This window comes from Solanum verrucosum, unplaced genomic scaffold (genome assembly GCF_900185275.1).
Source record: "Solanum verrucosum unplaced genomic scaffold, falcon-dt-bn FXZP01000159.1, whole genome shotgun sequence".
NCBI classification, from domain to species: Eukaryota; Viridiplantae; Streptophyta; class Magnoliopsida; order Solanales; family Solanaceae; genus Solanum; species Solanum verrucosum.
The window spans coordinates 97325-115721 of NW_026020705.1; the positions used below are offsets into that span (position 1 = coordinate 97325).

Here is an 18397-nt window from a genome sequence, read left to right on the forward strand (position 1 = left end):
TCATAAGAAGATGCAAGCCAAATGGCATCAGTACATTGAATGTACGAGTATGCGAGGAGAAATCTAAAACAAGACATAAGCTTGAAAGGAACTGAAGAACTTACCTGACTCAACTCAACTCAACTAATTTCAATATAAAGCAGTGTAAATAAATGCAGTATAAAGAAAAGCTTTAAAACATGGTTTTCAACTCTATGTATTTAGAAATACAATAATAAATCTGTATGTATGCAAAGATACAATATGAACTCTGTTTGTATATGAAAATACAAATATTCCTAATGTATATAAAAATACAAAATATTATTGTGGGAGTTTCTCTAACGACAACCATCACTTAAGAGCTATCATGATGATACATCATTTTGCCTCACGCTGCCAGAGCCGTCCTATACCTTGCCGGGGCTATAGAACCTGAACTACTAAGTGGATCCACTAGTCTATGCTATAAAGCACTAAGGAATCATCTAAAAAGTATGACCATTTTCTACCATTGGTGGCTACATGGTTTATGGGGGCTGTGAGTTGTCTAAACTCTCCCCCATATCGGTGCTCAATACTACTCCCAAAATATGATACTAGCTCTTATATTTTGAAAAAAAACATACTTCTTTCTGTGATTTGAGATAATTGCTCAAACACTATCTTGGAAATCAAAGTTTCCTCTCTTGCTTAATTGTGAAAGCATTTACTCTTTAACTGAAAAACTAGCTCAAAGGCTCTTTACTGAAATAGTAGCTCAAAGGCTCTTTACTGAAAAACTAGCTCAAAGGCTCTTTACTGAAAAACTAGCTCAAAGGCTCTTTACTGAAAAAACTAGCTCAAAGGCTCTTTACTAAAAAACTAGCTCAAAGGCTCTTTTGGAAATCAAGGGTTCCTTTCTTCTTTAAATGTGAAAATATTTTACTCTTTGGGAATACATTGTCCTGATATACTCTTTTGAAGAAATGAACTTCAAACTTTACTCTTTACTCAACTCAAAACTCAAGTCTTAAAACAAAGTTAAAACATTTGTAAAAGACTCTTGGAAGACTCTATGAACTTCTCTTGACTTGACTTTTAACTGATCCTTGAATTGAATTATGGATTCAAGGATTGTGATTTGTGATAGGAAAGATATCATGATGTTTAAGAGTGTTTTTAGATAGTTAAACATGAGAAAAAAAATCAAGAAATCACTGTCTGGAAGCAAGTTTGCGACGCGGAGATGCATTTACATATTTGGTCGCGAAATAAATTTTGAGGCAGAACGGTCTGTGACCGCTCCGTGACGCGAGAGAACTTTTTCGATCTTGAGGAACAGGTCCGCGTCAGCTTTTTCAATCCCTTGCTTTGACTTGGTAAATTGCATCTGGATTCGCTCCAATTCCAACAGATACCGCATTATCTGCATCACCAGTTCTAGGTGTATACTATGTTCCAGAGCCTTTAGTTTAGTTGCGGAGTAAAAACTACTATATATAGATAGTGCCCACCTGGTACCCAAATTTGCCCGACTTGTTCCTTCTTCGTTTTCTGACCCCAATTCGTCTAAACTTGGTTCTTTTTCTCAAATTCTCTTTAGATTCAGATACCCAACATATGTACACAAGAATCTAATTAAACACAACTCTAAAATTGACCTTAAACTCTCAAGAACTCCTCAATCTCATCCCAAATTCAAGAACGAAAGCAATTCAAGAATATAACTCAAGAACATCTCTCAATCTTTTAGCATGAAAATCATACTGAAATAAGCATGTTTGGTGTGTGGGTGAACGAACCCAACGCTATGTGAACTCACATACCTCGTAGGGATCACCCCTTGATGAAATCCATAAGCGATTCTTGAAGATCTTGACGATTCTTGCTCCTTCTCATCTTCTTTTTCTCTTCTCTAAAACCCTAACTCAATATTGTAAAAGCGTAAACTGAATCCTATCAGTTTAGACCCCAATTAATTACCAAAAAACTAAATTAAGTCATGGGGCATGGAAAAGACCATAATGCCCTTCTAAAATTCGGGTTAGACTTTCCTTATTTGAATAGCCCAACTTCAAATGGGCATATCTCACTCATACGAATTTGGAATCGCGCAAACTCGACGGAAAGATTATTCGAAGATCTTTCCTACGATATCTGGAAACACACCTAACTCATCCTGAGCTAGGTGTTATGGTCATTTGAAGTTGACCAAAAACCTAACTTAACATACTTAACAAAATTTCCATATTTTTATATTCTTTTCAATAATGACTATTTCCAATTTTTAACTTCTTTCTAGTTACAGGGTGTTACAGTTCCGATATATGAAGTTATCATGATGAAGTCTAAATTCATTTGTTTTTGTTAATAATTTTTCTTGTGATGTAGATATATGTTTCTGAATATGTTTTTTCAAAATTATTAAACTTGTCAAGAGTTAGAGAACTGTTTTTATGCTCAATTCAAAATAATGACTTTATATATAGGTATTTGATCAAAAACTTGTTTGAAAAGTCAAAACTATATTTAATAAGTACTCTGTCGTTTCAATTATTTAGTGTACTTTTATTTTTATTCAGTTAAATATAGAATGTTCTTTTTTCTTGGGATTGGGGGGCGCATCTTTAAGACCACAAAGTTAAAAGACATTTTTATATATTCTACTATGATCCTTAAATTAAAAGTCTTCTTTATTTTTTAAAATTTCATATCAAAATAAAATTAAACCAATTCTATATCTATCTTTTTTTATCAATCTATATTACCTAACTTAAAACACCAAATGTAGTATATCTTCTATAATTAATATTGTATTATATTTATTTATGCATATTATACTGTTTAATATTAAAGACAAACACCTTTTCACATTAAAGGGTTGTGACATTTTCGAAGAGTTAACTTTTCCGATGAGTTGTGACCTTTTTGAAGGGTTGTGACTTTTCTATAGGGTTGCTACTTTACGGAAGAGTTGTGACTTTTCCGAAGGGTTGTGACTTTTTTGAAGAGTTATGACTTTTCCGATGAGTTTTGACCTTTCTGAAGGGTTGCGAGTTTTCTAAAGGGTTGTGACATCTTTTTGATAAGACACAATAAGCAACTTTTCATACACTACCCTTTGTTGGCTATAAAAAGAGGGACTTCCTTAAAATTTTAAACTACATTTTCTAAAAAAATATTCATTCTTCTTCTTCTTCTTAAAACATCCTATTTAGTATATCTTCTATATTTTTATGATAAGAAGCAATATGCACATACTAATACTACACATTTTAACTATAAATGGAGGGGTTTCTTCACATTTTTAAACTACATTTTTTTTTTATGTTTTCTATTCTTCTTTTCTTAAAACCTCAAGATTGATTTATAGATGTTGACAATCTCAAAGGTCAGTGAAATTAAAACACTCCCTACATGAATATTAAATTAATTTAATAATCCAACTGAAAGCATCAAATTTAGTATATCTTCTATATTTTATAACAATATTTATTTACATTATATTATATTAAAAGTACGAACACCAACAATACAATAATAACAAAGTAATGCACTATAGAGAAGGGAGGAGAAAGTACATTTGAGAGGTGTAACTAAGAAATTTTAAGAGTGACTAATTTTTTTAAATAATATTCACGTTATTTTTAAAATAGTGTGGTACATGATTTAATATTCACGTGCAACGCATGTGCGTCAAAACTATATTGCTTGTATCGTTAAAGAAAGAATATAGGGAGTGGCGGTAGTAATAGAAAAGTGTTTCCGGAAGAGTGAGAGAGAGGTTTGGCCCTAGCTTAGGTAAAAAAAGAAAATGGCAAAGAAAGGTTCATCAAAGTGTGGAAACTCTGCTTCAACTTCAACTTCAACCAAAAGGTAAGAACAAAAATGGAGAAAATAGATTGGATTTTAGGTCATTTGTGCTCCCCATTTGTTTTGTTGACAAATTGCAGTCTCAGGGTAAAATCAGCGGAGAAAGTAAAGGCACGTGGAGTGAAGCAGAGCAAACCCACATCAGCCAACAAACTTAGCGCCATTTCGAACAAGAAGCCTAAGAAGCCCCCCACTGCCTTCTTCTATTTCTTGTATGTACCTTTTCTTTTCTATTTCAAGTGGTTTACTCTTTGCTTGAACCCTAAAAAACAGTTATTGTCATAGTAGCATCAATTGACTTCAAACTTTTGATACACCTGACTCCACTCACTCTCTTTCTAATTTTGTGTTTGTACGGTGGTTTGGTGGATTCTTGGTCAGGTTAGGTCTGTCATCCTCCAGAAAAGGAAATCATTAGCTTATGAGTAGGTCAAGGGAAAAGCTCATGTCTGTTATATGAAAAATAAATACAAACTAGGTTGTCAAATTTGTATTTGTATTTACAAATCTTAATAAGATATCGCAAGTTGTTTTATCTTGTTAGAGTAAAAAATAGGGTTTGGTGTAATAATTAGTTTATGCATCTTAATAATATTTTTGGACTCTTTATTTCCCCCATGATATCATAGTTTGGTGAGGAACAATCGGAAATATAGTCACAGTTCTGGCGTCTGTACCAGCTGTTGTTTGTGGTTATCTTCTTTTTACATTAAGTGTTTGCGGAAAACAACATTGCCATCAGCCTACTCATAAGCTAGATCATCCAGTTTTTGTCAACTTCTGGCGACTCTATTGGTCTTCTTCCAATAATTTTTCTGATTTGTCTAGTCTCTTAAAGCAGCTTTCTGCTCTTTGGGAGTTGTCCAACAACTTTTCAGTCTCCCTACTTATTTGCTTAGATATCTCTTCAATCCAACCTATCTCTTGGATTTGATGTTTCTAATATGAGTTGGAAATTCAGATCTTATGACTACCTCAAAATCCTTAATGAGATGATCAGAAATTCAAACATCCAATATATGAAAAATCGATGGATGATGAGGAGGTCATTTTGGAAGATCTCGACCTCGATGTAGTTAATGTATAGGCTTATGCTCATGTGCTCAGACCGACACTATAGGTAATCAACAGTTTTATTTATCTGAAGGAGAATACAATGAGTTCCTTTAGTATTGCTCAACCTGATACTTCTATTGGTGATAGTTCTTTTGCTTGTATTTCACAGTCTTTAATACCCTTGGTTTGTGGACTCCGGTGCTTCACACTCGTACCCTAAGCCATGTGCTGTAAGGATCTATGTTCATAAATTAGAATGCAAAAAAAATAAAAATGAATTTCAATGACCAATAAAGAAGCACCAGAATTAAATTAATATATTCCACATAAAAATAAACTATTTTCAGTGCAAAGAAAAATCAGAGAGATGAAAAGAAAGGATTATCTTCTATTCCTTTGATTTACTATAAGTATCTTCTTTTATTTTATGAATTTTTTTTATTTATTTAGCATTTTTCAAAAATATGTTGTTGATTTTAAACTAATTTAATATAAATAACTAATATATTATTTTTAATAGTATTAGGATAAAGTTGAATGAAGTTATTAGCACCTCAAACATGCTAGTATTTTATCCGTGCGACACGTTGAAAGTGAGAGAGAAAATCATAAAAAATATTATCAAATTTATTTGATTATATTTAATTTTTTTCTAATTATTTGTTCAATTATAAAACTTAAAATCATTTTATCCCTAATCTTTTATAAGAAGGCAAATAGAGCCGAAAATTATCGTCCACATCCTAAATTGTCGTAAGATGTTGTGTTATGTGCAATAAGATTTAGAGTTTTTTTTTTTTTTTATAAATCCATAAATTAGAATTACATAAATATAATTATATGATTGTGACAAAATCACATTTATTAGTTTGCTTCCTTCAACAAAATAAGTCGGACTAAAAAAGTTCGTTGAATGTGTCCTTTAAAAACTTCTTTGTTGTGAATTCAGAATTGTTCACGAGCAAATCCAAAATAGATAACCTTAAAGTTATAACAACTATATGCTAGATGTGTAGATGACTTTTGCCGCACTCAATGTTCAACTCGAGAATAGAGTGCCTTATGTTAATATGTTATGATAATCATCCGTTTGATGGAAGTGTGATAAAAGAGGAGACATTCTTCTCCTTTAACGATTTTAACCATGTAATGCAGAAACGAAGACTTGTAAATGCCACGGGAAAATAGAACATCTAAATCTTCCCCATTTGAAATTTAAAGTTACAAAACAATAGTGATAAGAATATTGTTCAAATAGTAAAAATAATTAACTTGCTGAGTTTGCAATAAAAGGAACCGATAAGACTTGAGGAAAACAATAGACTTATGCTATAACTAAAATAATGACAAAGTAAATTATAAATGAGTTCAAATTCTCATTCTTAAGAAGAATCTTTAATATTTCAGTAGGGGTTTTTTCATTTATTCCACAACAAATAATACACAAGCTAAAAATGATAAAATTTAAGAAATATTTACAATGTAAAAGCTTTTTAAACTTTTAAAAATCTTTTTCTATGAGCTTCTGGTGCATCCTTCCCAGCTTCTTCCGCCGCTGTTATTTTCTTCCTTCATAGGCTATCAAATTCTTTTTCTTCAATTCCAACATTGGGTACTAAAAAAAAAAAAAATGAAATTCAAGGGAGATTTAAAGTAGTCCTTTAATAATTTAGGTAAACACTTGAGTTCAGCCAAAAAGACTATTTGAAGAGAGCTTTTTCTAATGAAGGTAATCCGATAGCAAGTTTTATGTTGAGCCGGTTATGCTCTGATTAAGATTGTGCTAATCTAGAGCTTGAACCACTTTTTATTTACGTAATTGTGTCTTCATTGAGATATTCACAAGATTCTTTTGTTTCGTATCTAGTGTTTGTGTGTGTTCCCAACTAGACTTTTGTTGCATATAATTAGATTCATTGAAGCTCAAAAAAATGCCCACTTTAATGTATTCTGCTAACTATATATTCCCATCTATTTCCAGGGAGGACTTCCGTAAGGAATTCCAGGAGCAAAATCCAGGCGTCAGGTCAATGCGAGATGTATGTGTCTCTTGAATCTACATTCAGTCTAGTATAAAAATAATTTTTAAAAAAAGGATTCGGCCTAGTATATTTCCTTGTTTTAACTAGTTTGGATTATTTATGGCATTTTTCTCGCATTTTTTCTATGATGTTTTACGTTTCTATCATGCTGCAGATTGGGAAAGCTTGTGGAGAGAAGTGGAAAATAATGACATATGAGGTTGTGCTTCTGAGCTAGTCTTTTCATTCTTTGTTCCTTAGTTTGCTCTTATTAATTGCATGATTATGCCTTATGTTGTGTTGATGTGTATGTCAACGGTATGTTATATCGGTACAGTTACTCTGTCTAATTCTTCAAATAGAAATAAGAATAGGAATAAGAATTGTCATAGTAATAGGAATAGTAAATAGTATCCTACTTGGTAAAGGATTGTATTGTAGTGTCTATAAATTGAGTCTTTGTGTAATAATGTAGACACAACAATTCAATAATATTCTTTTTCTATGTTTCTCACATATATAATTGAGGTTTTTTTTCCAAGTCTAGACTAGTTATTAGTGTTAATAGGAAAAAGTGCATCTCTTTATTTACCTGAACTTGGAGCTTAGTTTCTCATTTTGTGGGTTGCTCTTATCTTGTGAGTAATATGTTGGAGCGGGAGAAGATCGGAGCAATTAACTTGTTTCGGCATCAAGTCCGCAGCAGCCTCAGATTATGTTTTTCTGACCAGATTAATCCAATTAGGTCAAGCTCTCTTGTTTAGATGATAAGTCAAGTTCACTTCACTAATAATACCCCAAGATGATGTCAAAAGATGTACGAAGTGAGTGAGTGGCTAAATAATATTTATCAATCAAGCTCTTACAATCTAGGGATGAAGGTACTCATTCTTTAACTTAATAAAGAAGGGAATAAAAATGGTCTTTAACTTACAATCTAGATTAATACATGTGGAATAATTTCCTACTATTCTCATTCCAAATTGTCAAAAACACACAATGTTATGGTCTTCCAAATTTCTGTGTTCTCCTTGCTAAATCTCTGCCATCTCCATTTGGTCATTGTCTCTTTCACCCTTTTTGTAACACCCAAGCCATCTCACAAATAGAGTTTGAGATTCCAATTTGTTCTAGTTCTTAACCTATAGGAACTGAAATTTTCTTCCGATCAGAGTTTTCAAGTGACAATCTATGTTAAGCAAGAGGGACCATTAGTTATGTTGGATGTATTCAGACTAATGGACCGAAATTCTCCCTTTTATTTGTCTTTAGATTCAAAATAATCCTTCTTTTCTGTGGACACTAATAGTCCTCCTTTGCCAAATTGGTGCACTTCCAGTCCATCCCAAACGTCTGTCTCCTGATTTAACGTGAAGGTTGTACTCCTGCAAATTACGCGTGACATTTTTTATCAGTGAAAATGATAAAAAAATGTTTTCCTGCTCTGTTTCTCCATCCAATCCTTTCGAAGCCCTTTAGCAAAATCCCCAAACCATAAGGAGTTTATTTTTAAGAACATAGGAGAAAAAAGCATGTGGAGACCATTGAGAAGCTGAAAGAGAAAGAAGAAAAGATAGATGGTGCAAGAGGAAGTTGAGACTGAGAAACATAAAGGGGTAGAAAGAGGATCAAATTGTCTTGCCACAGTTCATTCGGTTACTAATTTTATGCTTGTGTTGTTATAACTATAAGATGGAAATTGAATGGAGCTGCTAAAAAGTTTTTGCAAGATTGTTATTGAATAATGGAGCTAGTAAAAGGTTTCTCTAAAGTTGTAATTTTCCCAAATAGCTACTAATGAGGTTCTGCAATGCTTTGATAGAGCCCTTAAAAGTAATTACAGTAAATAGGATTTTCAAATTTTTGCAATTCCTTAATGAAGCTACTAAAACTTTCTCCAATGCTTTAATGGTATTGTTCAAGTAATTACAGTACATATGATACTAAGATGTCCTTTTCTTTATCCCCTTTGTTAGAATAGAATAGGTAAACACAATCCTACACAAAATAGGAATAGTTTATAGTCTCCTATTTGGTAAGGAATTGTATTATATAGTGTCTATAAATAGGGTTATCTATGTAATAATTAGAACAACAATTCAATAATATTTTTCCCATATATTTCTCACATGGTATCAAAGCATTGGTGAGAAACTTACCCAAAAGTAATTTAGAAAAAAAGAAGAAGTCAGAATCCGGTGACTGTCAACGGCTGGTTTGCATTGTTGTCTTGTTTTACAAGTGTAGTGCGAAAACCCACACCACCACGAGGCGTGGAACACTCAAGCGAGCAAACCCCAGTGAGCTCCTCTGAGTTTAACCTTGTCATGCGCCCTCACGCGCCGCTGGGAGTTCTAGGTTCGCGTCACCACACGCGTCACGTGCCGGCGCATGCGACCTTTTCTGGCCAGTTTTTCCGACCAATTTTTTTATAATTGAGGTCGCCTCTCCATTCCGAGGCAAACTGTATATTTATTATCTGTTTTTTTTTTCCTCTCTAAATTCATAATGTCTTTAGGGATTGATATTTTTGGCTCCAAGAATATAGGTAGTTCAAGTGCTATGATCATTTCAGAACCATTAATGGGAAGCTCAAACTATTTAGCTTGGGCTTCCTCGGTTGAGTTATGGTGCTAGGGGCAAGGTGTTCAAGATCACTTAACCAACAATACTTGTGTGGTAGATGAAAAGGCAAAGGCTAGTGAGACAGATAATAAAGTCAAAGAACAATGGGAGAAGGTTGATGCTCAATTATGTAGTCTCCTATGGCGATCTATCGATTGCAAGTTGATGCCCTTGTTTCGCTCATCCCAAACATGTTATTCAGTTTGGGAAAAGGCTTGTGCTTTATGTACTAATGATATATCTTGATTCTATGATGTGATATCTAGAATGACTAGCTTAAAGAAACAAGAATTCAATATGTTTACTTAATTGGGTCAGGTACAAGCAGTCATGGAGGAATTTGACACGTTGATGCCAATCACTACAAATGTGGACAAACAACAAGAACACAGACATACGTTATTTCTAGTTCTTACACTTGCTGGACTCTCTACTGACCATGATTCAGTGCGTGATCAGATTTTAGCTAGTCCTACAGTTCCTACAATTGATGAATTATTCTCTCGTCTACTTCGTATTGCCGCGCCTCCTAGCCACAAAGTAGTTTCATCACAGACCATTGACTCATCTGCTTTCGCATCTCAAACCATAGAAAAATGAGCATATCAATCTATGGAGAATCGACGAGGAGGAGGTCGTCTTGGAAAACCTTGATCCAAGTGTGGTTATTGTCATAAGTTTGGACACACTCGTGACGTGTCGTAATTTGCATGGTCCACCACCCAGTTATGATCCTGCTACTCTAAAGGAATATAATGAGTTCCTTCGTAATCGTGCAAGTAAGCATACATCTTCACAAGAAGCATTTGTTGCTTCGCCTGATCGACCATCCCATAATGCTCATATTGCTCAGAATATGATGAGTTCCTTCAATATCGAGCAAGTAAGCAAACGTCTCCACAAGTAGCTTCGGTTGTTCAACATGATGTTGTTGTTGCGGGTAATTCTTTTGCTTGTGTTTCACATTCTAATACTCATGGATCATGGATCATGGATCATGGACTCTGGAGCTTTTGAACATGTTTCTGGTAACAAATCACTTATGTCAGATGTTGTTTATTCACAATCTCTTCCTACTATTACTTTGACCAATGGGATACAACCAAAACCTAAAGGGGTTGGAAAAACCACAGCCCTATCTTCTGTCACTCTAGACTCTGTTCTTTATGTCCCTGGTTCTCCTTTTAATCTGGCATCTGTTAGTCATTTGACACGTGCCCTACATTGTGGCATAACCTTTTTTGATGATTTTTTTCTCATGCAGGACCGCAGTACGAGATAGACGATTGGCACAGGACATGAATCACAAGGCTTTTATTAACTTACCTCTTCAAATTCCTTAACCATATGCTCTGTTACAGATCCTCCGAACCTCATTCACAAACGTTTGGGACATTCGAGTCTATCTAAACTGCAATAGATGGTGCCTACTTTATCTAGCTTATCCAAATTAGATTGTGAGTCGTGTCAACTCGTGCCACATTAGTTCATGATGATGTTTGGGGTCCTAGTAGAGTCAGTTCCACCTTAGGATTTCGTTATTTTGTTTGTTTCATTGATGATTATTTGATATGTACTTGGGTTTTCTTAATGAAAGATCGTTCTGAGTTGTTTTCTATATTCAAAAGTTTCTTTGCTGAAATAAAAAATAAGTTTGGTGTTTCTATTCGTACTTTTCGTAGTGATAATGCCTTAGAATACTTATCATCCCAGTTTCAGGAGTTTACGTCTCACCAAGGAATTATTCACCAAACATCTTGTCCATACACTGCTCAGCAAAATGGTGTAGTGGAAAGAAAGAATAGGCATCTCATTGAGACTGCTCGCACTCTCATTGAATCCCATGTTCCATTGCGTTTTTGGGGTGATGCAGTCCTTTCATCTTGTTATTTAATTAATAGAATGCCCTCATCTTCTATTCAGAATAAGGTTCCACATTCCATACTATATCCTCAGTCACATCTCTATTCTATCCATCCTCGTGTATTTGGGAGCACATGCTTTGTTCATAACTTAGCCCCAAGAAAAGATAAATTAGCCCCTCGTGCTCTTAAATGTGTCTTTCTTGGTTATTCTCGAGTTCAAAAAGGGTATCGTTGCTATTCACATGATCTCCGCTGATATCTTATGTTTGCCGATGTAACATTCTTTGAATCTCAACCTTACTATACATTTTTTGATCATCCTAATATCTCTGAGGTCTTACCCATACCTCAGGTCTTACCTGTACTGACTTTTGAGGGACCTACGGTATCTTCTCCATCTCCAGTTGTAGTGCCACCACTCCTAACTTATCATCGATGTCCACGTCTAGCAAGTCTCAAATGATTCATGTCATGCGCCGGACCCTGCTCCCACTGCGGCCTTGCCTCCTGCCAGCCAATCGATTGCACTTCAAAAAGGTATACGATCTACTCGAAACACTAATCCACATTATACTTTCTTGAGTTATCATCGTTTATCTTCACCACATTATGCCTTTGTATCATCTTTGTCCTCTATTTCCATCCCTAAGACTACAGGAGAAACACTTTCTCATTCTGGATGGAGGCAGGCTATGATTGATGAGATGTCTGCTTTATATTCGAGTGGTACTTAGGAGCTTGTCTTCCTTCCTACAGGTAAGTCTACTGTTGGTTGTCGTTGGGTTTATGCGGTCAAAATTGGTCCAGATGGTCAAGTTGATTGGCTTAAGGCTCGCCTTGTTGCTAAAAGGTATACTCAGATATTTGGGCTAGATTATAGTGACTTTCGCTCCTGTGGCCAAAATAGCATCAGTCCGTCTTTTTCTATCTATGGCTGTCGTTCGTCATTGGCCTCTTCATCAGTTGGACATTAAGAATGCCTCTACATAGTGATCTTGAGGAAGAAGTCTATATGGAGCAACCACCTGGTTTTGTTGCTCAGGGGGAGTCTAGAAGTCTTGTATGTCGATTGCGTCAGTCACTCCATGGTCTGAAACAGTCTCCTCGTGCTTGGTTTGGAAAGTTCAGAGTTTGGCATGACTCGTAGTGGCGCTGATCACTCTGTGTATTATCGGCATTCCGCACCAAATCTGTGTATTTATTTGGTTGTTTACATTGATGATATCGTTATCATCGGCAATGATCAAGTTGGTATCGCTAATTTGAAGCATTATCTCTTTCAACATTTCCAAACTAAAGACCACGACAGACTGAAATATTTTCTTGGTATTGAGGTTGCTCAGTCTAGATCATGTATTGTTATTTCTCAACACAAGTATGCTTTAGACATTCTTGAAGAGACAGGAATGATGGGATGTAAACCCATTGACACTCCTATGGATCCGAATGTTAAACTCCTTCCAGGACAGGGGGAGCAACTCAGTAATCTTGAAAGGTATAGACGGTAGGTTGGAAAGTTGAATTACCTCACTGTGACTAGACCGGACATCTCTTTTCATGTGAGTGTTGTAAGTCAGTTTATGACTTTTCCTTGTGATAGACATTGGGATGCAGTTGTTCGTATTTTGCGATATATAAAATTGGTAAAGGACTACTCTTCGAGGATCAAGGCCATGAGCATATCATCAGATATCAGATATACAAATGGGATATACAGACGCTGATTGGGCAGGATCACCCTTTGATAGATGTTCTACATCCGGATATTGTGTTTTAGTTGGAGGTAATTTGGTGTCATGGAAGAGTAAGAAACAAAGTGTGGTTGCTCGATCCAGTGCAGAAGCAGAATATCGAGTAATGGCTGTAGCAACTTGTGAGCTAGTTTGGATCAAACATTTGCTTGGAGAACTGAAGTTTTGAGAAACCGGTCATATGGAACTTGTGTGTGATAATCAAGCGGCCCTTCATATCGCATCAAATCCAGTGTTTCATGAGAGGACTAAGCACATTGAGATTGATTGTCACTTTGTAAGAGAAAAGATACTCTCAGGAGATATTGTTACCAAATTTGTGAAGTCAAATGATCAACTTGCAGCTATCTTCACCAAGTCCTTTACTGGTCCTCGTATTAATTACATTTGTAACAAGCTAGGTACATATAATTTGTATGCACCAGCTTGAGGGGGAGTGTTAGAATAGAATAGGTAAACACAATCCTACACAAAATAGGAATAGTTTATAGTCTCCTATTTGGTAAGGAATTGTATTATATAGTGTCTATAAATAGGGTTCTCTATGTAATAATTAGAACAACAATTCAATAGTATTTTTCCCATATATTTCTCACACCCTTGAAAACTCAAATTTCTCTCGCATAAACCAAACCCTATCCCAAAGAAGATTCATAAATTAGCTACTGAACAGCCTAAGTTACCACTTTATCAAATAGATATTTATAGTTAAGTAGCACTGTTGTTAGTTTGGCTACGACCAAAGCACTCAAAGACCAAGTCCTTTGAGCAACTATCCAAGAATGTAAATGATGGAATAATGATAATCAACATAAGTATTTAGTGTGAAAAACTTCTTGCTTAATGGAGAAGAAAACCACGACTCACCTCTGTTGGATTTTTCCAAACTTCTCCACTAAACTCGAGTCCAAACTTCTGGATTTGCAACTACCCTTGCAACACCTAAGGAATTGTTCCCATCAATCCAATCTCTATCCTCTCAACTCTTCCTAAACGATCTATTCTGTCAGTGAATCCCCTTATAGATACAAAACAATACCTACTACAATCAGCTAAGACGGTACTCAACTCTTCCTAAAGGATTTATTCTGTCGGTGAATCCCCTTATAGATACAAAACAATACCTACTACAATCAGCTAAGACGGTAATCAAGATATGTTTTTGGAACTAACTGTGTTTGATTTGGTATTTTGATTTTTATGTTTCGGCTCCATTTAGGGAGCTTTGCTGCTTACTTCATAATCAACGAATAGAGAGACAAAGCTACTAGTCATTTGGACTGAAATGAAATTCAGTGTGTGGCAAGCACATGAAGGTTTCCATTAAAGAACTTGGCAATGAAGGAGGACGATTAATACTCCATGTAGAAGGATGAGGTTTGTTTTGTTCCTAGAGCCAAAGATGAGGGACAGTTCTGGTCCTTCTTTCGATTGATAAGCTGCAGGATAAATGTAGCTTTTCAGTGTTTGGTCCAAGTGTTGTCAAAGGCATGCTTAATCCCTAAAGCAAGGCTCAAAATATGTTGAGCGCTTCACCTCACTTAGTGTGCACTTCAATGTCGTCATCAAGGCTCGAATTCATACTTTTCCTTGCTAGGGAGCCTCTTCTGAAGAGTTGACATTACATAATTAATATTTCACTTTATTATTATTATTATTATTTTTTTTTTTTGTTTATTCTTATAATTATCAGTATTGCACTAAACATATATCTTTATTATTGGTTTGTTTCTCCACTGTCATTTCCTCTTTTTTATTGTTTTGATATGTTATACTCGAGTTGAGGGTTCTCCGGAAACAGTCTCCTTACCTCCACGAGGTAGGGGTATGGTTTGCATACACTCTACCCTCCCTAGACCCCACTTGTGGGATTTCACTGCATATGTTGTTGTTGGACTTAACATATATATATTTGTATTTATTCTCTATTTGTGCCTTTTTCATGAAAGCTCGTGCTTTATTTGCGCTTTGCGCTTAAAACCCTAACAAACCTTAGAGCTTTTTTTGCGCTTTTAACTTTTGATATCACTAGGTCCATGATGCCATGTTCTCAGTACAGGAAGTTTAAGTTCTTGGTAACTCTACAATGAATTGTTCAAATGGAAGTTATTCCTCATTTATGAGTTACTACATTGGAGAAATACCACAGATCTACTCTCAATGTGGTAGGGAAAAAGACAAAGAAACAGAACTAGGCTGTGGTGTACCATTAATTATTATTCCCAATATATGTTCTCTTATTTTGGATGTCTAGACTTAAATATCTAAAAGAATTTAGGAGGGAAATCAATATTTGAAGCAACTTACGCGTGATTTGTCCAAGGTAAAAGTTGTCACTGATCACCCACTTTTTATAATTGAACCTATCACATCATCCCTTAATACCACCTTTTCTTATGATGGGTAATTATCCATATTAACTGGCATCTTGTAATGGTCTTGAACCTTAAGACAATCTTAAGATACAGAAATAACAGGAATATAACAATAGAGCTGTGTCTTTGGGACAATTTTCTGATTTATATTGGAACTGAAATGAATTACAAACTAGACTAATAACAGAATAACAGGAATTGGAAAGGTCGAAGAGTAGCCTTATAGCTTGATAGATCTGCAGAAATGGAAGAAGAAGAATAGAGGTAAGAATCAGGAAGGAGAAGAGTCTAGAAGAAATTTGGGAGAGAAAGATACCCGATATGTGCTGAATGAATGTTCTCTGCAGGGTTGTTAAGAGTATAACAACCAGTCTGCTGAGCTGTTACTTTGCTGACGTGGCGCGATCCTCAGCCTCGGATCTCATTAAAGTAAATCTAATTCTAGCCATTGATAATTAATTTAGTAATTCCTCTTCTGGCTAACTATGTGAAATAAGAAAGTGTCCCTGGCTGTGACACATCTGAACTGCAACCAAACATGTGTGTCAAGAATTATATTGCTTTGTATACCCGAGCCCTTGCTTCTATTAGGTCCAAGAGTAATGGACCACTAGGATCTATAGTTTTCCATATTTACCAGCACATAAATTGTGAACAAACGTGGGTAAACTAAAGAAGTTTGTGTCTGTAAATTTGCGAGTTCTTGCTTCTTTTTCGTCTGAGATTAATAGTACTTTTGAAGTGGTGCTAGTAGAGATGCCACACAATTGAAGGCCACTGATAGAAAAAGATATCTGTTCTGGGTGCTGTTTACTTTTGTTTATTTTTCTATTGAAGGACATTTTACCTATGCGATCCTTTAATTTTTTTCCCTCTTCTAGAGGAATTATTTTTCAACAAAAAGAAAAAAAAAATTCCTGAAAGTGTAGTGACTTGCCACTACCAACTTCCAAGCTTTTCTGCATTCATCTTTGTCTTTTATCAGGTCATATAATCTTTAAATTGTTTAATCAGTAGTAGAAAGGTCCTGCTGATTCACTTTGGTGATAAGTTTTGAGAGGGACAAAATCACTAAGGAGAAGCTCACTTAGGTGTCATGCCCTAGGGAAAGTACCCTTCTAGTTGTAGCTTGTTGATTTGCACTATCAGAGAGAATGTATTGTAATCCTTGCCACCATTTTATTTCCCTAACTCGTGGGGGCTAGTCCTATCTTTTTTGCCAGAAGTGGTCTTCTAAGCATTCAGATTCACGTTAAGCACTACTTGGTCCAAATCTATTAGTAAAGGTTTTTGAAATTCTGAGTCCAGCAAGTAAATTCGGTATCTTAGGTTAGCTTATTTTCGATCAGCTGCTGAAGAATTGAAATGCTGTTGGCTTTAAGCAAGGACTGGATTAATGAGACCCTGTATTGCTACTTGGCTTCAGCAGATGATCACCTTCCTTGAGATTAGGCTTTTTTTTTTCTTTTTAAATCTCATTACAAAAAAAAGAAAAGAAAAAAAAGGAAAAAAAACAAAAAACAGGTGATCAAGTATATCTGACTTGAAGAACTGCTCTTGAATAAGTCTTTAACTTCTTGCCTGATGAAGGGACACTTGCATCATTGGACCATATTATATATTCTTATTCAATGTTTGTATCTGTTAAAGCACTTGTTTCCTCTGCAAATAGAATTATGAAGATCCGAGAAGAAACCACTTATATTGAACTTTACTGGTTGTTAGGAAAAAGTGCATTACTATGATATAGCAACAGAGAAACGAAGAGAGTTTGATAGAGCCATGACGTACTTTAATAAGAAAAAGGTAAGCTTCCCCTTTCTAGCATCGTTAATTCCTCAACTGTTGCTATCACAGCAATTGAACAGTGTTTCTTGCCATGTGATGGATACTATGTGCAGGAAGGTGGAGAGTTTCAAGAATATGAAGAAGACTCCGATTTTGATGAATAGTATTATGCATTGTTTGTAATTCTTTAGTTTGAGATGTTCGGTAGGAATAGTGTGTATTTTGGTATTATTTCTGTACATCCAACTTATCGATCTAGTCTCTCGACTTCATGTCTTAGCACCTTTGATGACTGAACAGGCCTCCTTTGCCCAACCAAAGCAGAATCCACTTGGTTCTCAATTATGGGTTCTGTATGTACATTATTAGCCTTGACAGCACTTGAAAATAGATTATTCCATGCAGGTTTTCTGCACAAGTGCTGTTATTCCATGCAGGTTTTCTGCATAAGTGCTGCACTTGTTATTCTGGTGAAGCAATCCTTCTCTTTGAGTGTATATTTAACTTTCAGATGGCTGCACTGCGCTGTTCACGAAAGGTTTGAATGATACATATCATTTACAATTCTGAAAGCATTTTTTGCAACAGAAAATATTTCTTTATAATCAACACCTTTTTTGAGTTCAACTTTTAGCAACTAAACTTGCCTTATAGTGGTTAGTATTTCCCTCGAAATCAATAGGTTATTAAGATAAGTTGGTGTAATTGATTATTGTTTTTCTTATTGTGTGTTCTTTCCCTCTCTATAACTTTGTAGGATGATTTTTTTTTTTAAACCTTGGTAGCTTTTGTCGCCAGTTGCTTGAGGTTCATGAGCTCCTAAGAATTTAGTATGTTGTTGCATTGAGTATGTATTTTGTTAACTATTATACTAGAATAATGAGACATTGGGGATTGTGGATTATGGCTCATCTTTTAGAATCGATTATGGAACAACCTCTCTCAATATTGGTCCAGTTTTGGCTGGCAAAGCAAACCATTCAAAGGTTGTCCCAGGAAGGTAGATGTGAAATTCATTTGCCAACATAGGGCAGTGAATCGCCCAAAAATGGTCTAGTGTTTATTTACTTGCTATAAACTTT

The 18397-nt window shown here is 35.2% G+C and overlaps 1 protein-coding gene across 1 annotated transcript; it reads left to right on the plus strand.

Annotated features, from left to right (window-relative positions):
* Nucleotides 1-3775: 3775 nt before the first annotated feature.
* Nucleotides 3776-17812, plus strand: LOC125812413 (high mobility group B protein 14). Its single transcript, XM_049491910.1, has 7 exons — nt 3776-3837; nt 3915-4046; nt 6872-6929; nt 7087-7131; nt 17253-17333; nt 17429-17720; nt 17753-17812. Exons 1-6 carry the CDS (start codon nt 3776-3778, stop codon nt 17477-17479), a joined length of 429 nt encoding a protein of 142 aa, XP_049347867.1. The 3' UTR covers nt 17480-17720; nt 17753-17812.
* Nucleotides 17813-18397: the final 585 nt, after the last annotated feature.

Coding starts and splice junctions, on each gene's coding strand:
- LOC125812413 (XM_049491910.1), top strand. CDS start 3,776: ATGGCAAAGAAAGGTTCATCAAAGTGTGGAAACTCTGCTTCAACTTCA. Junction 3,838..3,914: donor ACTTCAACTTCAACCAAAAG/GTAAGAACAAAA, acceptor GACAAATTGCAG/TCTCAGGGTAAAATCAGCGG. Junction 7,132..17,252: donor GGAAAATAATGACATATGAG/GTTGTGCTTCTG, acceptor ACTGGTTGTTAG/GAAAAAGTGCATTACTATGA.